The sequence below is a fragment of the Oncorhynchus clarkii genome, chromosome 22 (genome assembly GCF_045791955.1).
Source record: "Oncorhynchus clarkii lewisi isolate Uvic-CL-2024 chromosome 22, UVic_Ocla_1.0, whole genome shotgun sequence".
In the NCBI taxonomy this organism is placed as follows: domain Eukaryota; kingdom Metazoa; phylum Chordata; class Actinopteri; order Salmoniformes; family Salmonidae; genus Oncorhynchus; species Oncorhynchus clarkii.
The window spans coordinates 41,131,050-41,155,951 of NC_092168.1; the positions used below are offsets into that span (position 1 = coordinate 41,131,050).

General features: G+C 43.2%; 2 protein-coding genes and 1 pseudogene across 3 annotated transcripts in view; all 3 read right to left on the minus strand.

The window, feature by feature from the left end:
- LOC139380127 (kinesin heavy chain-like) overlaps positions 1-6,445 on the minus strand; it is a 38,271-nt pseudogene extending 31,826 nt beyond the window's left edge.
- Positions 6,446-7,822: 1,377 nt separating this feature from the next.
- LOC139380913 (enhancer of polycomb homolog 2-like) lies at positions 7,823-19,288 on the minus strand. Its single transcript, XM_071124074.1, has 14 exons — positions 18,871-19,288; positions 17,709-17,868; positions 17,202-17,347; positions 16,839-17,045; positions 16,007-16,155; positions 14,636-14,771; positions 14,179-14,391; positions 13,969-14,052; positions 13,623-13,771; positions 13,127-13,434; positions 12,437-12,573; positions 12,115-12,265; positions 11,641-11,920; positions 7,823-9,131 (listed from the first exon to the last, which is right to left on the minus strand). Exons 1-14 carry the CDS (start codon positions 19,021-19,023, stop codon positions 9,059-9,061), a joined length of 2,346 nt encoding a protein of 781 aa, XP_070980175.1. The 5' UTR covers positions 19,024-19,288; the 3' UTR covers positions 7,823-9,058.
- A 442-nt stretch (positions 19,289-19,730) lies between these two features.
- Positions 19,731-24,902, minus strand: part of LOC139380914 (methyl-CpG-binding domain protein 5-like) — a 47,949-nt gene continuing 42,777 nt past the window's right edge. The window contains exons 9-10 of one of the 2 annotated variants that reach the window (XM_071124076.1): positions 22,696-22,771; positions 19,731-22,524 (exon numbers count right to left, since the gene is read on the minus strand). In XM_071124076.1, coding sequence (XP_070980177.1) covers positions 22,462-22,524; positions 22,696-22,771 — 139 coding nt within the window. In that variant the 3' untranslated portion in view covers positions 19,731-22,461. The remainder of the gene's footprint in view (positions 22,525-22,695; positions 22,772-24,902) is intronic. The other variant, XR_011628485.1, reaches the window with a different exon arrangement.

Below are 24,902 nucleotides of genomic sequence, written 5' to 3' on the forward strand. Positions count from 1 at the left end.
CCCTTCCTCTCCTACTCTTCCCCTCTCTACCCTTCCTCATCTCTCTCTCTCTCTCTCTCTCTCTCTCTGTGTCCCTTCCTCTCCCACTCTTCCCCTCTCTACCCCCTCCCCATCTCTCTCTCTTGCTCTCTCTCTCTCTTTCTCTCTCTCTCTGTTTCCCTTCCTCTCCTACTCTTCCCCTCTCTACCCCTCCTCATCTCTCTCTCTCTCTCTCTCTCTGTTTCCCTTCCTCTCCCACTCTTCCCCTCTCTACCCCCTCCCCATCTCTCTCTCTTGCTCTCTCTCTCTTTCTCTCTCTCTCTCTGTTTCCCTTCCTCTCCCACTCTTCCTCTCTCTACCCCCTCCCCATCTCTCTCTCTTGCTCTCTCTCTCTCTTTCTCTCTCTCTCTGTTTCCCTTGCTCTCTCACTCTTCCCCTCTCTCCCTCTTGCGCTCTCACTCTTCCCCTCTCCACCCCCCCTCTCCCTCTTTCACTCTTCCCCTCTCTACCCCCTCTCACTCTTCCCCTCTCTACCTCCCATCTCTCTCTCTCTTGCTCTCTCACTCTTCACCTCTCTACCCGCCCATCTCTCTCTCTCTGTTTCCCTTCCTCTCTCACTCTACCCCCCCTCTCCCTCTTGCTCTCTCACTCTTCCCCCCTCTACCCCCCCTCTCCCTCTTGCTCTCCTCTTCCCCTCTCTACCCCCCCCCCCCCCCCCCCTCTCTTCCTCTCTGTGACAGGAAGGCTGTCTTCTGTGTCTCAATCTCTTGTTCAGTCGAGACCAAGATCTTCTCAGCATTGTTAAGGTACTGCTTTGTGTTCTGGGAGAGGGCGGGGGGGGGGGGGGGGGGGGGGGGGTGACAACTGTCAAAGAGACAAGGTTGTCATTCTCAATCATTCCAACCTCCAAAGAGACAAGGTTGTCACTCTCAACCATTCCAACCTCCAAAGAGACAAGGTTGTCACTCTCAATCATTCCAATGTCTTTGTAAGAGACAAGGTTGTCACTCTCAATCATTCCAACCTCCAAAGAGACAAGGTTGTCACTCTCAATCATTCCAATGTCTTTGTAAGAGACACGGTTGTCACTCTCAATCATTCCAATGTCTTTGTAAGAGACAAGGTTGTCACTCTCAATCATTCCAACCTCCAAAGAGACAAGGTTGTCACTCTCAATCATTCCAATGTCTTTGTAAGAGACAAGGTTGTCACTCTCAATCATTTCAACCTCCAAAGAGACAAGGTTGTCACTCTCAACCATTCCAATGTCTTTGTAAGAGACAAGGTTGTCACTCTCAATCATTCCAACCTCCAAAGAGACAAGGTTGTCACTCTCAATCATTCCAATGTCTTTGTAAGAGACAAGGTTGTCACTCTCAACCATTCCAATGTCTTTGTAAGAGACAAGGTTGTCACTCTCAATCATTCCAACCTCCAAAGAGACAAGGTTGTCACTCTTAATCATTCCAATGTCTTTGTAAGAGACAAGGTTGTCACTCTCAACCATTCCAATGTCTTTGTAAGAGAACGTGTTCAATATAGAATGAACTACGTAGTAACATGCCACATCTCCTATAAAGGCACCTCAGGTCAATACACCCCATGTGTTCTAATTGACATGTAAGCATTACTTCAGCCTAGCTTGAAAGACAAATAGGAAACCCACAGCAGTATGGCAGAAATATGCCAGATTTACAAATGTGACCACACATACACTATATCCCACAATCTCAATAAATGATGTGTGAACACACACACACACATACACTATATCCCACAATCTCAATAAATGATGTGTATACACAAACACACATACCCCACAATCTCAATAAATGATGTGTGAACACACACACACACACACACACACACACGCAGCAAGCAGACGCAAACACACACACATGGTCAAAATGCCATTTTCTCAAGAATAGATGTTGTCCCAAAGGAACAGACCTTCGCTCTGCTGGAGAGCATGGTTTCCATCCCCATGAAGGATTCAGAACAAGCATTATTAAATCAAATCAAAGTTTGTTTGTCACGTGCGCAGAATACAACCTTACAGTGAAATGCTTACTTACAGGCTCTAACCAATAGTGCAAAAAGGGTATTAGGTGAACAATAGGTAGGTAAAGAAATAAAACAACAGTAAAAAGACAGTGAAAAATAACAGTAGTGAGGCTATATACAGTAGCGAGGCTATAAAAGTAGCGAGCCTGTATACAGACACCGGTTACATACATACAAATCAACATGCTCTCATTGTGTGCTGTGGACATCACTATGGTGGAAGACTGCCTGACTAGGAATGTCTTTCAGCAGAATTAACCTTCTCTGCATCACCTAGGGAAAGTAAAGACAACATGCTCCTTTGGCAAACCTGATGCAGAGAGGGAGAGTTCATGTGTTGCTGTGGGAGTAAAACGGTGTCAGGTGTACACCTGTACAGCATGTGACCAGCCATACACTCTCCTGCTCTTGGTCAGGGATAACTAGTGTAAGAGCACACGCAGCAACTGTATGTCTGTGTGTTTGTAATTGTTGATGATGATTCCAGCCAGTGACCTTCTACTCCCCTGTCAATCATTTCTAATGACCTCTTGCCTCCATCGTCATGGAGACAGAATTACCCAAGAGACTGTGCTCCTGCCTCTGTTTAGAGGGAACATTTATCAATAGTAAAGAAAGACACAGCACTATTTCACCCCTATAAAACACACAGACTGGAACAGAACTGGAACAAGGCTGAACTTGTTCGCTTTAACACTGAAGAACATCTATCCCCTCAATAGCCTACACATTGTAGTCTCATGTCAATGTTTACAACAATGTGTTTTAAACTATAACACATACAAATGAATCATTCATTCAGTTCAATATAATGTATACAGTGTATCCTCTGTATCTGTTAAATCATTCATGTTCTTTTTATTTCTCATTTAATTTGCGACCGGTGTGAAGCTGTTTGAGGCTTTGCAATTATATCAATGAAATCATCAGCTTCTTTCTGATAAGCAATTAGACTACTGTAGGTTACAAAATTGAAATTATACTGCAAATCAATACCTCTAATTGTCGGGGCAAGAATAAGAGGATTACATGGTGCATTGCTTTATTTTACATGATACTCTAGACTTCTAGTGAATATCTCATTTATGAATCTATCTGAATTAGTGGAACAGACAGTAAGAACTAGACTAGGCCTAAGTGTGTGTGTCTGTGTGTGTGTGCGTGTTTGAGTGGGTTACCTAACACTTCCCACTTTACAAATGATGCATGCATTCTCGGCTGTGCTTCCCTTTGTAGTCTGTAATAGTTTGCAAGCCCTGCCACATCTGACGAGTGTCAGAGCTGGTGTAGAAGGTGTGGGGGTATACAACCATACCCCCAACCTTCCCCTGGGCTAAGGCAAACACAGGTCAGGCCATATGCAACCATACCCCCAACCTTCCCCTGGGCTAAGGCAAACACTGGTCAGGCCATATGCAACCATACCCCCAACCTTCCCCTGGGCTAAGGCAAACACTGGTCAGGCCATATGCAACCATACCCCCAACCTTCCCCTGGGCTAAGGCAAACACTGGTCAGGCCATATGCAACCATACCCCCAACCTTCCCCTGGGCTAAGGCAAACACTGGTCAGGCCATATGCAACCATACCCCCAACCTTCCCCTGGGCTAAGGCAAACACTGGTCAGGCCATATACAACCATACCCCCAACCTTCCCCTGGGCTAAGGCAAACACTGGTCAGGCCATATGCAACCATACCCCCAACCTTCCCCTGGGCTAAGGCAAACACTGGTCAGGCCATATGCAACCATACCCCCAACCTTCCCCTGGGCAAAGGCAAACACTGGTCAGGCCATATGCAACCATACCCCCAACCTTCCCCTGGGCAAAGGCAAACACTGGTCAGGCCATATGCAACCATACCCCCAACCTTCCCCTGGGCTAAGGCAAACACTGGTCAGGCCATATGCAACCATACCCCCAACCTTCCCCTGGGCTAAGGCAAACACTGGTCAGGCCATATACAACCATACCCCCAACCTTCCCCTGGGCTAAGGCAAACACTGGTCAGGCCATATGCAACCATACCCCCAACCTTCCCCTGGGCTAAGGCAAACACTGGTCAGGCCATATACAACCATACCCCCAACCTTCCCCTGGGCTAAGGCAAACACTGGTCAGGCCATATGCAACCATACCCCCAACCTTCCCCTGGGCTAAGGCAAACACTGGTCAGGCCATATGCAACCATACCCCCAACCTTCCCCTGGGCTAAGGCAAACACTGGTCAGGCCATATGCAACCATACCCCCAACCTTCCCCTGGGCTAAGGCAAACACTGGTCAGGCCATATGCAACCATACCCCCAACCTTCCCCTGGGCAAAGGCAAACACTGGTCAGGCCATATGCAACCATACCCCCAACCTTCCCCTGGGCTAAAGCAAACACTGGTCAGGCCATATGCAACCATACCCCCAACCTTCCCCTGGGCTAAGGCAAACACTGGTCAGGCCATATGCAACCATACCCCCAACCTTCCCCTGGGCTAAGGCAAACACTGGTCAGGCCATATGCAACCATACCCCCAACCTTCCATTGGGCTAAGGCAAACACTGGTCAGGCCATATGCAACCATACCCCCAACCTTCCCCTGGGCTAAGGCAAACACTGGTCAGGCCATATGCAACCATACCCCCAACCTTCCCCTGGGCTAAGGCAAACACTGGTCAGGCCATATGCAACCACAGCCCCAACCTTCCCCTGGGCTAAGGCAAACACTGGTCAGGCCATATGCAACCATACCCCCAACCTTCCCCTGGGCTAAAGCAAACACTGGTCAGGCCATATGCAACCATACCCCCAACCTTCCCCTGGGCTAAGGCAAACACTGGTCAGGCCATATGCAACCATACCCCCAACCTTCCCCTGGGCTAAGGCAAACACTGGTCAGGCCATATGCAACCATACCCCCAACCTTCCATTGGGCTAAGGCAAACACTGGTCAGGCCATATGCAACCATACCCCCAACCTTCCCCTGGGCTAAGGCAAACACTGGTCAGGCCATATGCAACCATACCCCCAACCTTCCCCTGGGCTAAGGCAAACACTGGTCAGGCCATATGCAACCACAGCCCCAACCTTCCCCTGGGCTAAGGCAAACACTGGTCAGGCCATATGCAACCATACCCCCAACCTTCCCCTGGGCAAAGGCAAACACTGGTCAGGCCATATGCAACCATACCCCCAACCTTCCCCTGGGCTAAGGCAAACACTGGTCAGGCCATATGCAACCATACCCCCAACCTTCCCCTGGGCAAAGGCAAACACTGGTCAGGCCATATGCAACCATACCCCCAACCTTCCCCTGGGCTAAGGCAAACACTGGTCAGGCCATATGCAACCATACCCCCAACCTTCCCCTGGGCTAAGGCAAACACTGGTCAGGCCATATGCAACCATACCCCCAACCTTCCCCTGGGCTAAGGCAAACACTGGTCAGGCCATATGCAACCATACCCCCAACCTTCCCCTGGGCTAAGGCAAACACTGGTCAGGCCATATGCAACCATATGCGTGTGTGAGAAAATTATGAAGTGAGTGTTTGTGTTGGAGTGTCAGTGTGTGTGAGTACAAGGGTCAACTCAAGCTCACTTAGATATTGATGTGAAGTTGTGTGTGTGTGTGTGTGTGTGTGTGTGTGTGTGTGTGTGTGTGTGTGTTTGTGTGTGTTTGTTTGTTTGTATGTATGACATAAATGTAAACAATTGAACATTTGTTAAACACCACCACCGTCAGGCTATGGCAGCCTCGGCAGCCTCACTCTTCCCACGATATCAAAGTATTTTTTGAGAAGGCGCGAAAATGAAATACATTATTTGGTACAATTTTGATTATGGAAGATTGGATAGGCGTGATTCAAACAATTTGCTTGGAATTGTTTTGTAGCTGACGTCTTTATCTGTGCATGAGAGCGCATCCAACTCAGTTTCCCCACCAGAAAACACGCGATAACGTCAAGTGTTGAGTATTCGCGCACGCAATTCAGGAGGAAACAAGCGCGGATGAGTGTCAGCTCACAGTACATTACTGGACCGCAGTACATTACTGGATTTGCTTCCAATTGATAGCAGAGTTAAGGAACTATTTATAAAAATGTCGGTCCCTTTTTGGCGTTTACACCATTATTATTCCAAACAATTGCCCATTTAGGCCCCACCCATGTCCGTGATCAATTTACACATCACCGTTTCTTTTGCCAAACTGAATTTGTGAGTGAATATAAGCACCTGTGCACCATGGCTGTGTTTGTAGACTACACAATGAACATTAGGTCTATCAAATCGTTTTGCTCACCGTTATTACCACCGTATCTTCGCCCTTGAATTTCGGTCTCCTCTGTTGGTTCAAGGGCCTGAATCGGCACATCACTTTCACACCGCACTCAGCAGCATCCGCCATGTCCACAGCACTACGTTATATCCAACCAGATATCCCAAATAACTTTCTCTGCGTATCGTGAAGTTTACACCAGTTTTCTTCGAAGAGGTGACGTTAACCACTCCTTTCCAATGTGGTTCGCTGAAATTCAATCTCGAGCGTCCATTCCTGTCAATTCAACAATTGGTGGTAGGCTGAATTCAAATTGAAAAAAATAGCTTGATGAATGAATGGTCTGTTATGGATTTGAGTTCAAGTTTCCATTTTCGTGGTCAAATATTTGCTTCAGACTTCCAGTATTCCCGTATCCGCCGATGGCGCCTTGCATCATAACCAGCATCCACCAATTTGAAGCTCGTTGCGCTGATGCTGTCCAGTCAATCCCATCTAGGTCCACCCAAGAGATGGGGATGCTGATGTTGCAGTTTATCACGTGCTTGCATCCCGAACATGACACCTGTGCAATTTTGGGAGCAGTAGTGAAATCATATTGATAAACAATACAATAAGTTATTGCCATTGATGATATTACTTTGAAAATGTTATACACCTAGTCCCCTAATTTAACTCATCACCACATAAGACATTTCTGTGTAAAATAGAATTGATGGTCCAATATGATCCTTTAAGAAGGCAGTGATGTCGAAACGTTGATGTTTTACCCAATACATTACTGGGAGTTTATATATGTTCAGCTATTTAAAAAAAAAAAAGCTTGCAGTTTATTCAGAGTTAGTCAGCACCTCTACACAAAATACTTTCCTCTGGGTGTGCACCAGCTTCCTATTCGATAAATATGATCCTTTGAAAGCTAATCACTCAACCCAATGCTTCCCTCTAGTGGGTATCCTATGAATGAGGGGGCCTCTGATGTCCCCAATGCTAATAACGGGTCCATTCAACCTGTCAGCATGGCTAGGGGAAGGGTTAGCTAACCTGCTAAATAGTTGCAAAGGAGCTACAACTAGTTGCTGATTAGCTATAACTGTCCCCGATGAGATTCGAACACACAACCTTTGCGGTTTAGAGATGTTCACCTGATCAACCACCCTACTTTTGTTTTTACCTCAAGTAACCATGTCTTATGTAAACATACCAAACGTAACATATACTAACTTGAGCTTCCCGAATGTACCTCTACTATGTTACGTCTAGTCTATGAGACCAGGCTGCTCCATGTCTTTAGTTGGCCTACCTTACATGACTAAAACCTCACTCGAGATCTTGCATCGGAATACATTTCAGACTGCAGGGAAGGATAACTACTAAACAGAGTATAGAACATTCTGAAGACTAAAACATAGCAACAGATGTAGCATACAATCACTTTCTTGAGTAAAACTTCACTTAAGGCTAAATACATAACTCACGTTGGTGAAGAAAACACAAACAAGAAGAAAGAGAGTTCATATACTGATATGAATAGATATGTTTATTTCCCAGCACTTTTTTCTGAAACCCTCCAAGAACAAGTAACAGGGAAACAGGTATGTCTGAAGAAATAGTGCATGAACACTAGATAATTATCTAAACATATTTCTAATATCTGTACAGGAATCACTACATCAACTACACTAATCTACAGGAGAGGTCAAGCACCGACCATCAGACATCGTTTCAACATGTTTCTTGCCCCTTCACCAAGGGAGAAAAACAAATCCCAAAAATATTGATCTGCACCCCCCAATCCAAAGGGTTAGTCATTCAACAGAGTTGCCAAGTAATCTTCAAGATTACACCGCGTAATACATTACAGATAGAATGGTAAGATTCCTATGTACTCTTCATTGACCTGTGTAAAAGGACAAATATATTATTTTTTAAAAATGGTTTTCCTGCTTTACATTTGCAAATAGATCTTAGGATGCATTTATTTGTCATTTCAAATAAATAGGTTTGTATGGCGAATGGCACATTTAAGATTTCTTCACTGTTTTTGGAAAATTCTGCATTGAATGAAAAAATAAAAAACAGAATTAAAAAGACAAATTCCTGTTACAACTGACAAAGTAACAGAAAGTAAAATGTCTGAAGGGGAAAATACCATTACTAATCTAACGTTACTTACAAAAAGACCATATCTATTCAATTTGTGAAACCAAATCAAAAATCAGGATAATTTTTCCATCTTCAGAAGAAAAAAAAGCACAAGAATAAAATATGCTAGCAACACCAATGTCCACATTTTGCGGATTAATTTCCTCTTTAGAGATACAAAAATGTAAACATTGCAAAATAAATAGTGAAAACGAGTGATACGGGATCCGTGGTTCATGCTCATGATCCCAACAACAAACAAGTCTTTTTTTTTGTTGTTGCTTTTTTACATGTTCAACTTTTTTTTTTGCATTTTTAAGTGCAAAAGCATGATGACAAATTCGCTAGAATTCAAGTAACAGAAAAAAAAGAAACATACCAATGATACAAACATACTATTTTACAAGTTAGTGATATTCCCAATTTACAAAATTTACATTTATAATAGACAAATTTGTTATAATATTTTGATATGCTCGATTCTGTATAGGTCCTTGTATATGCTTGCCCTCTGGTGGCTGGGGCTTGCATTCTTTCTAGCGGAGGCGAGTTAGTTTGTCACATTCACCGGTCTGAGGGGAGGAGGAAAGGACGAGGTTATGTCACCTCCATTGGTACTGTGGTCTCTGAAATACCGTTCAGCGCAAGTCTCTCCGGTTCGTGATTATCCCTGAAAAAAATTAAGAAATAGTCATTCATTATTCAGATAAAAAGCTAATTGGTATGCCTGGAAAATTAAAAACACATGTACAGTACCAGTCAAAAGCGGAGACGCACGTACTCATTCAAGGGTTTTTCTATATTTTAAAAAACTATTTTCTACATTGTAGAATAACAGTGAAGACATCAAAACTATGAAATAACACATATGGAATCATGTAGCAAAAAAAAAAGTGTGTTAAACAAATCAAAATATTTTAGATTCTTAATTTAAAAAGGCACTCTCACATCTATCTGAGCTATCTTTTTTGCAGGTGCATGGAAACTGAATAAAATGAGAAAAAAAGAAGAACCCCGCACGATAGTATCACCGCTTTTTAATAAGCATTACGTATCAGCCTCACGGCCTTCGTCAGGGCTTTTGTGAGTTTTTTTAAATTAGCACCCTTATGTAGACCTAGCCACACCCACACCCGTTCCACGCATCGAATGGGGTTAGATGGGGTTAGAGTCGAGGGAAAATAAATACGTACTATATCAAATATAACAAATATGCATTTCATAAATATTCAAATCAAGGGTGTACATAAAACGTATTTAACACGTCAGTAAAACCACAACGAGGACATCGACCAAGCAAGTTCACACAAATCACAGTGTACCGCGAAAGAAGAACGTCAAAGTAAATCTGAAATAGGTGGTCATTGTCGGAGCGGGCTGCAGGTAATAATTCATGTTCAAATTTACAACATAACATACAGGAGGTCCCTGCAGGAGAGGTGATATGACATCGTCAAACCCGAGTAGGCCTATTACATTTCATTATTAAGACCTTTAGGAAAAAATGTCGGGAGGGTGAAAATCTAAAAACATCCTCTTTTACTCAGAGTATTATTAGTATCACCTCCCCTGTCTGATATCATAACTTTCTCTATGCCACAAAATCTTGAAAATAAATACAGGCCACATTGACATTGAATAATTTAGATAACATGGGTGGTGGAGCACATAATGTCATTTATTTGGAACTGGTTTCCTGTCTGTGGGTGGCAGAAATATTCGCACTTTATATTGTTGCACTGTGCTCAACCTCTGCACTTAATAGCTGCCATTCGGAAGAGGCCATAAAAGAGCCTGGCTGATTTTCTTTTGTGGCTGGCAGTTGGCATGGACCAATTTATCGTGTAAACTGCGAGCTCTCCTATATACAATAAGTGGTGGATTCTTAAATTCAGCTGGCAAAGCTGGGTCCGATGATAAAATATGCCAGTGTTTCTTGACAGCATCTCCCACTTTTCACGAGTTCAGTATATGTGGTTGTGGACATTAGTGTTATTTAGCTCTAGTGGCTCTTCTTTGGTCAAATAGCCTTGAGGTGTGTTTGGGTCATTGTCCTGTTGAAAAACAAATGATAGTTCCACTAAGCCCAAATCAGATGGGATGGCAGATCGCTGCTGTGGTAGACATGCTGGGTAAGTTTGCCTTGAATTCTAAATATATCACACAGTGTCACATGCAAAGCACCCCCACACCACCTCCTCCATGCTTCACGGTGGGAACCACACATGCAGAGATCAGTTCACTTACTCTGCATCTCACAAAGACAATGGTTGGAACCAAAAATCTCAAATTTGGACGCATCAGACCAAAGGACAGATTTCCACCGATCTAATGTCCATTGCTCATGTTTCTTGGCCCAAGCAAGTCTCTTCTTCTTATTGGTGTCCTTTAGTTGTGGTTTCTTTGCAGCAATTCGACCACGAAGGCCTGATTCACACAGTCTCCTCCGAACAGTTGATGTTGAGATGTATCTGTTACTTGAACTCTATGAAGCATTTATTTGGGCAGCAATTTCTGAGGCTGGCAAGTCTAATGAACTTATCCTCTGCAGCAGAGGTGACTCTGGGTTTTCCTTTCCTGTGGGGGTCCTCATGAGAGACAGTTTCATCATAGCGCTTGGTGGTTTTTGCGACTGCACTTAAACTTTCAAAATTCTTGCCATTTTCCGGACCTTCATGTCTTAAAGTAATGCTGGACTGTCGTTTCTCTTTGCTTATTTGAGCTGTTCTTGCTATAATATGGACTTGGTCTTTTACCAAATAGGGCTATCTTCTGTATACCACCGCTACCTTGTCACAACACAACTGATTGGCTGAAATGCATTAAGGAAAGAAATTCCACAAATGAATTTAACAACGCATACCTGTTAATTGAAATGTATTCCATGGGACTATCTCATGAAGCTGGTTGAGAGAATACCAAGAGTGTGCAAAGCAGTCATCAAGGCAAAGGGTGGCTACTTTGAAGAATCTAAAATATATTTTGATTTGTTTAACACTTTTTTGGTTACTACATGATTCCATGTGTTATTTCATAGTTTATGTCTTCACTATTATTCTACAATGTAGAAAACAGTAAAAAAAAAAAAAAAAAAACTTGAATGAGTAGCTGTGTCCAAACCTTTGACTGGTGCTGTATATCAGCCATTCTAAATTAAATAAGAAATTAAAAGGTCTTACCTGGCCATGCTGCTGATGGCAGGCGTCACCTTGGGCACGCGGTCCAGGCTGCTTGTGGCCATGGTGGCCAGCTTCAAGGAAGACGGTGAGGGCCGGGCATTGTGGTGGTGGTGGGCAGGGGAGACAGCGCTGCCGTGGCCCCGGTGATTGGGCAGAGACTGGGGTGTGGTCGAGTGGGAAGCAGGGAGCAGAGGGCCACCGCTGGAGGGGGTCCGACCTGACCTGTCCAACCCTGTGCCGCCCTGGGATGTGCTGGTAGAGTGAGGAGGTCTGGAGGTCCCTGCAGGAGAGGTGATATGACACCGTCAAACCCGAGTAGGCCTATTACCCGAATAAGCACATATCTTAAAATGTGAATTAATGAAGTGGGGTGGTCATTTTGCAATGACTCAACTCCTCTACGGAACCCGACAACAAAATAATATCTGAGAGTAGTCCATAGATTTCAAATGTATGATATATTTTGAAGCGGACCTAAAGGCTGGACGACCCCGTTGACGCTGGTGTTGTCTGGTTTGTTCTCATTGTTGACCTGGCCTGGAGCACTGATCACAGCTGATGCAGCAAAATGGGCGCCGGCCGAGTCAAGAGTCTTTGATATGATGCAGTCAGTGGAGCCGGCAGTCTACAACACAATATAATGACAGTCTTTAGAACAGAACACGGCCATAGCAGTCATCCAAACACACACGGAGCGGTTTGAAACCTATCAACACATTAAATGAAAATGCATTCTGCCCCACTGACTGGACTGAAGTCATTAGGAATGCTGTGTAAGGGGTGAAAGACTGTGTACCTGTGTGTTTTGTCGCTCGGGCAGTGAGAAATGCTGCTGGGGAGGAGGAGCTTTCAGCTGCAGTTGAGCCAGCTGCTGTTTCTGCATCTGGGCCAGAGCCTGCTGATGGACCTGGTATTGTTCCTCTGTGATGCCACCTGTAGATACAGGAGATCAAGGCCATCAGAGTAAGAACAACAGAGATAAAAGAGAGACCAATACATATATTGGTGGTGTGCACAGCAACAAAGGAGGGAAGATAAGCAGACTGTAATACAGCATCCTTGAAGGGAGGAGGATATGGTGAGGAGATGAAGACTGCCTGCGGTGCCACTCCTTAACACTAGGGGTCAGAGAGAAGAAGCAGCCAAGGAAATTGCAAACAGAAAGAGGAGAGAGGCCAGTTCCTCAATATGCAAGCTCCTAACATGCTACAGTTCAGTGGCAGTCTTTCAACTTCCCTGAACAAATAATTTCTGACTGGGAGTTGTGAATCAACCATTCCTGGCAGATCTGAGAACAGTTTCTGTTGAGAAATGTGAGGAAGACCATGGGGGCTGACAGGAAAATTAACAGAAGAACCAAATGTGTTCCACAAGCAGTATTATCACAATATAGCCAAGATAGAAACTGTATACAGATAAATTATGTTTGGTAGTGGCTTGGAAAGCGGAAGATGGACCTTCACTATGGTGTTGAGGAGGAGCTCACCTGAGCCACTGTTCTTGGTGTGGACAAACAGCCCTCCAGACAACCTGTTGTCCATGGAAGGTCTACCCGTCCTGCCTTCCCCACTGCCGTCACCCTGGGTAGACCTAGGTCTGAAAAAGCGCCACCTCAGGGCTTGAATGTTGCTCAGAAGGTCTGTCAGCGAGGATGCAGAGCCAGGCATAGTTCGATGGTTCTGTGTGGATACCTGGTGGTCAGAAAGGTCCTTGGGGAAGGAGGAGCTGAAGACACCTGAGTCTAGCTGCTTCAGTACTCCATCCAGGTCTGACGATGCCCGATCCAACAGGACCCTGAGAGAAGAGGAGATTGATCATAATGTGAGTTAACATTTATGAATAGACTTAAATCAAAGTCGCGATAAATACCTAACCTACAATATACCTAACCTATAGCATAACTATCTGAACAGAAGACGGCGAAGACAAATATTTCAAAGGAGAATAAGTGGACGCAGTGTGAGAGGTATGCTGTGACGTACCTGCCACCTCGGCCCACTCTCCTACGGGCCAGTCCCACACAACGTTGGGGAACAGAGAGGGCGGTGAGGGACTGACGATGCCGCAGAGCATCCAGCCCTGCCAACTCAGGGTGATCCCACAGGAGCCCAGAGGTCTGGTCCAAACAGGGCTGGAGAGACAGGCAGAGGCAACCGTTACTCATTTAGGCTAGTTACCACCGTGACATACAGACGGGACCAAATACCACCTTAGCCACAGACTAGTCCCAATAGCACAATATTACCACCGATACTAATAATGTGTGGAATTGCAAACGAATGCGAGAGAATATACTTTAATTACAGTTGTGATTGCAGTGAGACTCACAGCAAGGTAATGGCATCCTGCTTTCCTTCTGAAGGCAAACGTTCCATCTGGATCATTCTCCTCGTCCGGTTCTGATGATGGAGACTGAAGGAGAAGCACAAAAAACAACACTATATAAAATGCACACTTGCAACACAAACTAAATGTCATAACGCACAAACTCCTTCAATATGATATTATCATCAAGACCCTGTTCTCAGAGGTACTGACCAGTGGGTAGTCCTCCTCTCCAGAGCTGTGGAAGTCATACTGTTTAATATCGGCCTTGTTAACGATGTGCTGGCGCTTGGCAGGCCTGCCGGGGCGGCACAGAGGTTCCCGCCTGGTGTACTTTTTCTTTGGTCTGACAAAGTCAAAGGGATCCTCGTCCTTCACCGAGACATGGTGGTACCCGTGGTAGGGGAGACCACCTGACTTGTGCGTCTGATAGAGAAAGACAGTGGAGTTAAAGGTCGTTAAGTATCAGAGCCACACAGACAAGATTTCTTCATAGTCAAATGATCAGAGTGAGAAGAGTTCATTGCTACAATCAATTTCTTGAAATGTAATCAGTGTTTCATCCTCCAGCATCTCCCTATTCTGAACTGCTTGATGGTCAAATGTAACCCCCCCCCCCCAGGTAAAAGTAAAGAGGCAATGTTATGGTTGATAGAAGCCCTAATATTACCTTGATTTTGATCTCAGCTTTGTGGTTATGGCGGTTTCCATTGGTTACAGTGATTGGAACTGTGTAGACGGGCTTCTCAGCCAGAGGGGCTGTCACCTCACTGAGGACTTCACCCGTAAAGTCACCCATCTGATATCTACACGGAAACAACACATAAATAATAAGAATACGTTCATTCAAAATAACATAGGCAGCTGTAACTTGACCATCATTCATATTGACTGACGGTATTCACCGTCAACATGAAAGAACAGGCCGAGACAAGCCTTTTCTTTCAGCACCGGGACTAGTGTGTTACAGTGTTAGAAACTAGGTGACCTGCAGCCCACTCCGACACACCACCTGGCATGACCTGAACCCAGCTCTGATGACAATGACCACTCGGCATGACCTGCAGCCCGCTCCGACAATGACCACCTGGCATGACCTGCAGCCCGCTCCGACAATGATTACCTGGCATGACCTGCAGCCCACTCCGACAATGACCACTCGGCATGACCTGCAGCCCGCTCCGACAATGATTACCTGGCATGACCTGCAGCCCACTCCGACAATGACCACCTGGCATGACCTGCAGCCCGCTCCGACAATGATTACCTGGCATGACCTGCAGCCCACTCCGACAATGACCACTCGGCATGACCTGCAGCCCACTCCGACAATGATTACCTGGCATGACCTGCAGCCCACTCCGACAATGACCACCTGGCATGACCTGCAGCCCGCTCCGACAATGATTACCTGGCATGACCTGCAGCCCACTCCGACAATGACCACTCGGCATGACCTGCAGCCCACTCCGACAATGATTACCTGGCATGACCTGCAGCCCGCTCCGACAATGACCACTCGGCATGACCTGCAGCCCGCTCCGACAATGATTACCTGGCATGACCTGCAGCCCACTCCGACAATGACCACTCGGCATGACCTGCAGCCCGCTCCGACAATGACCACTCGGCATGACCTGCAACCCGCTCCGACAATGATTACCTGGCATGACCTGCAGCCCGCTCCGACAATGATTACCTGGCATGACCTGCAGCCCGCCCCGACAATGATTACCTGGCATGACCTGCAGCCCACTCCGACAATGACCACCCGGCATGACCTGCAGCCCACTCCGACAATGATTACCTGGCATGACCTGCAGCCCGCCCCGACAATGATTACCTGGCTTGACCTGCAGCCCACTCCGACAATGACCACCTGGCATGACCTGTTGCCTAGCCTGCTCTTAACACAGGAAGCCCTGCTGGGTTCCTCCATGCACCACTAGCAGGACACAGGCTACAGTCACACGCGCATTGTGAGAAACAAGGCACCAATAAGGCACAGACAAACAATCTCACAATGCTTTTTAAGGCTCACCTTTTCTCCACCACCTCCAGGGTGAGGTGCAGGAGCTCTCTCTTGCTCTTCTCCCTCCGCTTGATCATCTCCAGGATGGTGACCGTCCGGCTGAACTCCCTCCTCAGCTTCAACGTCTTCTCATAGGACGCCTCGTCATTCTTACGGTTCTAAACATCGAGAGACACGGTCAAACAACTATACCAACCCTCAGGATCACCAAGCCTACACCGGGGGACCTGAGTGAGTAAGGGTACAGAGAGACATAAATGCTTGTAGAGCACATTACAGGGGCGACAACATATTGTAGCTAACGTGAAACAAATCACATGCAACATCATTCAATTAATAATTAAATTGTGCAAGGCTCCAAGCCTTGATAGAACAGAAACCATTTTAAGTTTGAAGTTTTCCTTTGCAATGGGGCTCCGGAGTGGCACAGCGGTCTGCGTCTCAGTGCTAGAGACGTCACTACAGACCCTGGTTCGATTCCAGGCTGCATCACAACCGGACATGATTGGGAATCCCATAGGGCAGCATACATTATTTTATTTTTTTCCACCTTTATTTAACCAGGTAGGCTAGTTGAGAACAAGTTCTCATTTGCAACTGCGACCTGGCTAAGATAAAGCAAAACAATTGGCCCAGTGTCGTCCGGGTTAGGGTTTTGCCGGCATTGTAAATAAGAATTTGTTATTAACTTAATTGCCTAGTAAAATAAAATATAAGAGTCGCTACAATAAAGGTCATCACAGACTGAAAGAGCAGCAAATGATCGCCTAATACTGAAACTGCATATAATCTAAGTGCAAGGAGACACTTCAGTCCACGCCACGTGATTCTAATTTCTCACCTTCCTGGTCTGCATCTTCTCTGTGCGTCGTCTGAATGCCACGTAGGCGTCGTTGTTGGTGGAGCCGTCCCTCTTCTCCAACTTGATGAGGGGGATGAGTGACGGGCCCCGGCAGTTCTTCCTCTTCCTCACCCAGTAGTCGTACACTGCCTTCAGGAGGTAGTCATCCTCGTTCAGCAGCAGTTTGGCCTCTGTGATAGTGACCATCTGTGAGAAGACGTGAAATGAAAGTTCAGTTTATTACAATGTTTCCCTTGATTATTTTCCAGAGCAAACACCTCTTATAGCAGCATTACAACCAGGTCAATCTTCTATATACACAGATAACACAATTGCTGGTGGTCCAGACGGGTGTTATGTTACCTGATTTGTGCTGGCTTTCTCCAACCTGTCCACCATGGTCTCAAACTGTATGGGTTTGATTTCCATCTTGCGGTTGAGTCTGTTGAGGAGAGTCTCATCCTCTGAGTCCATGTCATAGTCTGGCTGCTCGTTGTCCAGACCCAGGGCTGTGAGAGGAGGAAGAGAGGATAAAATGAAGTCAGCAAAGGCTTTCTTGGTGCAAATGCTTTAGTGTAGGGCCTCTTTAACCAATTACAGTTGGTCGGCTGCTGGACAGATTTCATCTTGTGAAAGTGATGTGGTAACAACTGACATCAATTGTTCTGTAACCTTGGCTAAAAAAAAAACAGAGTCAAATATGTACTCGCTAGCTGGTCAAAGAGTCACTATTCAGAGTTGGCACGCAACCTTTCAGAAACTATTTGATAGCTTGTCCTCTGAGTCAAAATGTGTGCGTGTGTGTTAGAGAGTTGGATTGGAGGGGGGTCTAGCCTATAGAGGCTCTGCTTCCAAGGAAATGCTACTGACGCTGGATGTGGGAGAGCTGTTTGGGGATCCGGAGCTCTCCTTTGTAGAGGCGGTCGTAGTAAGTGATGTTGCTCTCTGCCTCAGGCACCGGGATGACCATGTTCTCCTTTTTCTCCCTGAAAACCGACTGAGCAGAGATGGCCCTCTGGAGATGATGCTCCTGAGAGATGGAGAGAAATATTCAATTTCTTTGAAACCCTATATTTGCACAATTCAGAAAGCGAGAGAGTGAGACGGAGGAAGAACCAGATATAAAGTGAGTAAGGGAGAGAAAGAATGATGAGATTAACTTAATGTGTTTACTTTGTAACTGACCGGCTCTGTATTTTAAATTAAATAAATCCCATGTTTGCATAGCATGAATGCAAGAGGCTGCCTTTCATATACTGTACAAACGGAGAGCAGACAAGACCGTTTTGTCTGCAAATAACACTTTGTATGGCCTGGGTTCATTGGCAGCACAGCTGCACAGGCAAACCAACAGCGGCTTGCAGCATGGTGATGAAACCTCCTGCAACAACTTGAAAGGTGTAGGACTCCTTTCATTGCTGTTTGACTGCAGGCAATACTACATCTGCACTGATGTAACAAGAATACAGATCAAAGACAGAAGTAGCTAGCTACCCTGCTAGTCTAACAAGTGGGCCAAGGTTCTTTTACGGCGCCTATAGCCATCTGCCACCCACACATCTCCTGTTAGTTACTTAGTAAAGACAGCTAGCTAGAGTTAACCCAAGTTAACTAACCGTTAGCCAACTAGTATACAATAGTTACTTTATTTGATTACCTACTTCAGACATATACAGTTGGATAAGAAACTCACTGTAAATTAGCTAGCTAATGTTAGCCCAGCTAACTTGTTACGACAACGCACGCCTGTTTGTTATCAATAGCAACCAAGAAATGTTACGTAAAATCATTCACGTCACTAGTCGAAGAAAGCGTCACCAATCATACAGAAGCCTCGTTGTTTACGCTATGAGAGTATATATTGGCGTAAAGACCACGATTTACTACGCAACGAGCGTGAAATGAAGGACCCACAGCATAGACATAACATACGCACAAGACGTTGCGTAAACGCATCAAGAATACAATCGCCCTGCTGTGCACCTGAAATATATATTTTTAAGAGATCTCAATTTTAAAACGTTTTTCTTACCGATTCTTCTTCTTTTTCCATCCCCGTAGGCATTTGGGGCACAGCCCGGTTGATCGAAACGCAGTCATTTAGGTCTGGAAGGTCTTTGTTGCGGTATATGGGGAGAGGTTTGGCGGCGTCTAGCGCTCGCGCTCGGAACGATAGTTTACTCATTGTTGGCCCCTATCGCAATCACATTGAATGCGAAGAAAACATGTATCCCGCCCGAATTCGCTCAAAAACTCGGTATAAATCCACAAGGGACTCCGCTGTTTCCACACTAGAAGGATTCATTGGTTCTCATTAGGTCGAAATTCAATGTGAAAAGCCATTTCTGGTCGCGTTCACATGGATTTAGAAGCTATTTTTCTCGGTTGATCCTCTCCCAGTGCCATGGAAAACATGGCGGACATGTCCACAGCGTCTGAGCAATCCCGACAGCCAGCGCGACACATCCGAAAAACATGGGCCCTGGTGTTGCGCGCGCATCTCATACAACACGCATGAAGAAATCATGTAACATGGTTTTAATGACTATGCATGCAAACGCCACACTTTGAATTTTGCCTTAAGTATTACTTTTTAGTTGTGTTGGAAAACCATATAACATGGGGATTGTTCACTTATCCCAAACACTCAGCCCAGTATGCTCAATAACATTTCTGCCAATCATTTCAAAAGTTGCAAAGAAGGTAGTTGAACAATTTACAGATCACTTAAGTGTCCTTGAATATACAAAATATAACATTTTACACTGGCAATGTAAAATACAGATGTGTTTGGATTTGAAGTGAATTAGGTTAGGTGTGTTGTAGTTAGTTGCTTTAAGGGGAAACTTTGATAAAAGGACTGGAAGAGATTATAAAAATCACAAACCACAGTTGATAGAAGACATTATTTTATTGCAAAATTAATGCAATACTTTGTCAAATTTGTACATCCCTATGGAACAAACACAATGGAAAGATTTTGAAAGAAGCATAATAGCCACTTTCCACTGCCTGTAATTTCAGGCACACTTTTTAAAATGTGAAACATTTCTGCTGGAGAAGCAGAAAGGGGAGATGCTACAGCTGTAATGTATGCAGAAAGATATTAAAAACTATAAGAACCCCAAGTACAAAATATACTTAAATGTTGGTGCCACATTATGTGACTGTTAAAATGCCAAATGACTTAAAATAAAAATGTTTAACAACAAATACAAATATTTTCACATCATAAAACCAATGTGGGCCACTCCAGCTTGTACCGTATGTCCTGAAATTAAGATCACAAAATGACATGGGGAAAAAACAGGCAATAAAAAGCTAATTCAAAACTGTTTTTTTTGGTTTTTTTTACAAGATGGCAAAACATTTATTCCATATAAACACAATCACTCAAGATCATTGCAGTAGACAAAAAGTTGAAAATGGAAGACCTAAATAATTGTTATGAAATGTAACTCATGATACTTTAATGATAAATAGGCCTAGTATTTTGAAATGGAAAACAGTTAACATGATTTACTTAGTCCATGAACTAGTGGTGAGCTCTTCATATTTTAGGAGTAAGAGTGCTAAATTAAATAATTCTAAACCAGATGAATATAATGTTGATGACACTCGTATTAACACTTGGTCACCTAGCGATTACATTTTAGGATGCCCTGTTGTTCTGTTAGAATTAAATACATATGACTTGATATTGTATTTTAAATACAACATTTTTGGACAAACTTATATCAAGAACTTTTCAGTTTTACAATTTCAGATTTACCCAAGACTGATCAAATCAGAAGGTTCCCCTCCTGAGTCAGGGTATAAAGTACAGAAAATTAAGTTCACTCATTTAATATAAACATTTAAAAATGTCTTCAGGCCATGGGAATATTCACACAGTTTTGACATGAGTAATAAAAAAAAAACACTATATGCACATACAAGCATCCAAAGAAATTACACTTCATAAATAAACACAAATATATAAATTCATATTTAAAAACCACTGACTGAATATTTATCCATTATATAGGCTGTTAATTTGTTAAGAGAAAAATATAACACCATCAAGGCTTTTCAGAGTGTACAACTCTTAGTATTATTGCTAAGTAACCATTTTAATGCAATGTAACAAATCTACAAATAAATATGGGATTCATAAATAAATAATAAAGCACAAAAGCAACACAAACAATGTAAATCAACTAAATTAAGGCCACCTATTCAATAGACTATTAAAAAGGTAAATAATATAAACTAAAAAGTCCCAACCTGTGATGGGGCATAGCTTTGGCAGCTGGGGGTTATAGCATTGGATATAAGGCTCAAATCAATGTTCACTCTCATACTGTCGTGGGTCGTTTAAACTTGCTTTTCAGAGCAAACGAAACCAACGCGTATAATACTGATCTCTTTTGAACTGTAAATGTGCAGTTCATCCAATAAGGCATTTTGACACTTGAAAATGACACATTCAAGGGTAAAAACACAACAACAAAAAACACAAGAGAGCAATGCTCAAATTACATGATTTGCACCATTTAAATATTAACTTAATTGTAAATTAAAACACTAGTGACATAACCATATATTACAACTGTTAATATTGAATACTTTCAGAATGCATGTATACAACAAATTTGTTTATACTTTACAATAACTTACCCTTTTTTTTTTATGAACACAAAACATTCACAATTAAAGTCATTTGGCAGATATAACACAGAAAATCTGTATCAAAAATATTCAGAGAAAATACATTTTTACTTTGGGAGTAAATATAATTTAACTTAAGAGGCATTTTTTTTAGAGACTCCTTCCCTTGATGGCTTTTTCTTTTCTTGGATAAAAACACAAGAGAAAGTATTTGCATGTCTCTCTATGTTCAGATAGACCCACAGTGTCTATCTTAAAATCTTCCAGTTTACTTTTCTTGGGACTCTGTATGCCTTTCCAGTAGGAGAAGAACATCCTTCCTGAAAATAGTGTCTGTATAAGTTCAAATGTTCCTAACCCTTCTGCGGTTTGATGCTTAACAGCATGTTTCAATACATCTGTAGAAAAATGCCTTTATGCTGCTTTTCTTTTGGAAAAAAAAAAAATCTCTGGCCGCACTGTTTTGTGCAAAATAAAAACATAGAAGATAGACATGTACATTAGAAAATGAGCATTAGATCGACTCATCTATGATAATACTGAACAATATACACAATTAAAATCACTGAATATAATGTACCGTTTTCCTTTGTCTATTGTACATCTAAAATGCATCAGAAATATTTGTACCAACAATTTCCTCATATGGAAAAGAATGAGATTCTATATAAGGACAAGCTAGCAGTGGATATATCATAGCGATTATTTTTGCAGCTAGGTTCCTCCATCCTTTCTTGTACTTCTTTCACTGTCAGTGTCTTGGTGGTGGTCAAGGTAGAAGGGGTGTTGACTAATTGTAGCACCAATCCAGTTGGACTAAGTACCAAGTTGATTTAACAGAGTGGACAATGGTCGCGTCTAATGCGCACACAGCTAACTAGCTAGCGGTTCCACATCGGCTACAATGAAACCCATTGGTTAGATGGACCGCTACTCAGAAGGCCACTGAAGTAACGGATCCACACATTCACTGTCATCTGGAGATCTTCCTCCTCTTGGGTTTAGGGGTCTTGACTTGTCGTTCTCTCTGTGACATCTGGTGCGCCAAAGAAATTAGGAAATAAAAATGGAACACTATCTTTAGAGACTGTAGACTCACACACATTTGGACACCCGAAGGTCATGTCTATAGAGAGGTGTGTATATACAGTACACATAACCAAAAACTATGAATCTACCCATGATGTTTAGACGTCAGAGTACTCACATTGCCTGTCATCTTATCCAGCTCGCTCATAGCCTCCTGTATAGCAGCTTCTAGGTTGTTATTCCGTTTTCCTCCACTGTAAGAAAGACAACATATGTATTACTGTATCTGATAAAAACTACAGGAACAGATTTGATATATCTATATATTTTTTATTTATTTAACTAGGCAAATTCTTATTTACAATGACGGCCTAGGAACAGTGCCTTGTTCAGGGGCAGAACAGATTTTTACCTTGTCAGCTCGGGGATTCGATCTAGCAACCTTTTGGTTACTGGCCCAATGCTCTAACTACTAGGCTACCTGCCACCCCCTAGTTCTATTTCTATCTATCTATATCCAGTCAAACTTTCGGACGCACCTAAACATTCAAGAGTTATTTGTACTATTTTCTACATCAAAACTATGAAATTAAACAAATAAAAAAATTAAACAAATATTGAGATTCTTCTTCTTCACCTTTGCCTTGATGACAGCTTTGCATTCTTTCAACCTGCTTCAAGAGGTAAGTCACCTGAAATGCTTTAACAACAGTCTTGAAGGAGTTCCCAAATATGCTGAGCACTTGTTGGCAGCTTTTCCTTCACTCTGCTGTCAAACTCATCCCAAACCATCTCAATTGGGTTGAGGTCAGGTGATTGTGGAGGCCAGGTCATCTGATGCAGCACTCCATCACTCTCCTTCTTGGCCAAATAGCCCTTACACAGCCTGGAGGGGTATTTTGGGTCATTGTCCTGTTGAAAAACAAATGATAGTGGGACTAAGCGCAAACCAGATGGGATGGCAGATCGCTGCAGAATGTTGTGGTAGACATGCTGGTTAAGTGTGCCTTTAAATTCTAAATAAACCACCGACAGTGTCAACAGCAAAGCACCACCACACCTCCATGCTTCACAGTAGGAACCACACATGCAGAGATCATCCGTTCACCTACTCTGCATCTCACAAAGACACGGTGGTTGGAAACAAAAATAAAAACGTGGACTAATCAGACCAAAGGACAGATTTCCACCGGTCTAATGTCCATTGCTTGTGTTTCTTGTCCCAAGCAAGTCTCTTCTTATTGGTGTCCTTTTGTAGTGGTTGCTTTGCAGCAATTCGACTACGAAGGCCTGATTCACGCAGTCTCCTCTGAACAGTCGATGTTGAGATGTGTCAGTTACGTAAACACTTAGGTGCAATCTGAGGTGCAGTTAATTGCAGATTTCTGAGGCTGGTAATTAATTAACTTATCCTCTGCAGCAGAGGTAACTCTGGGTCTTCCTTTCCTGTGGCAATCCTCATGAGATCCAGGTTCATCATAGCGCTTCATGGTTTTTGCGACTGCACTTGAAGAAACGTTCAAAGTTCTTCAAATTTTCCAGATTGACTGACCTTCATGTCTTAAAGCAATGCTGGACTGTCGTTTCTCTTTGCTTATTTGAGCTGTTCTTGCCATAATATGGACTTGGTCTTTTACCAAATAGGGCCATCTTCTGTATACCACCCCTACCTTGTCACAACATAACTGATGGGCTCAAACGCATTAAGGAAAGAAATTCCACAAATTAACTTAATTCATATGCATTCCAGGTGACTCGTGAATGACTCCACCTCATGAAGCTGGTTGAGAGAATGCCAAGAGTGTGCAAAGCTGTCATCAAGGCAAAGGGTGGCTACTTTGAAGAACCTCAAACAAATCAAAATATATTTTATATTTTGATTTGTTTAACACTTTTTTCATTACTACATGATTCCATGTGTTATTTCATAGTTGAAGTCTTCACTATTATTCTACAATGTAGAAAATAGTACAAAAAATTAAGAAAAACACTTGAATAAGTAGCTGTGTCAATTTTTGACTGGTTCTGTATATATTTTTTAATAAAATATACTCCAGTCTGAACTTAAACAATTAAAACCAGGTAGAAAGTGTGTAGAAATAAGAATAAACGTATATATATATTTTTTTTAAATTATCTAACCTCTGGACATATTTTCTTAAATCACAGTATTTTCAATATTTATTAGCAGCGCTATTTAGCGGATTTGGTTGATTTTGTGGTCTCAAACTAGTGAGCTTGACATTCTTCATCAAGAATATGGGAAATTGCAATTATTGATAATGAAAAGGTGTGACTGTTGTTCTCATTATGTAAATTGGGGCATTTACTATCAACAATGCATTAAACCTAGTTGTCCAGATTTTTGGCATTTTGGCTAAACAA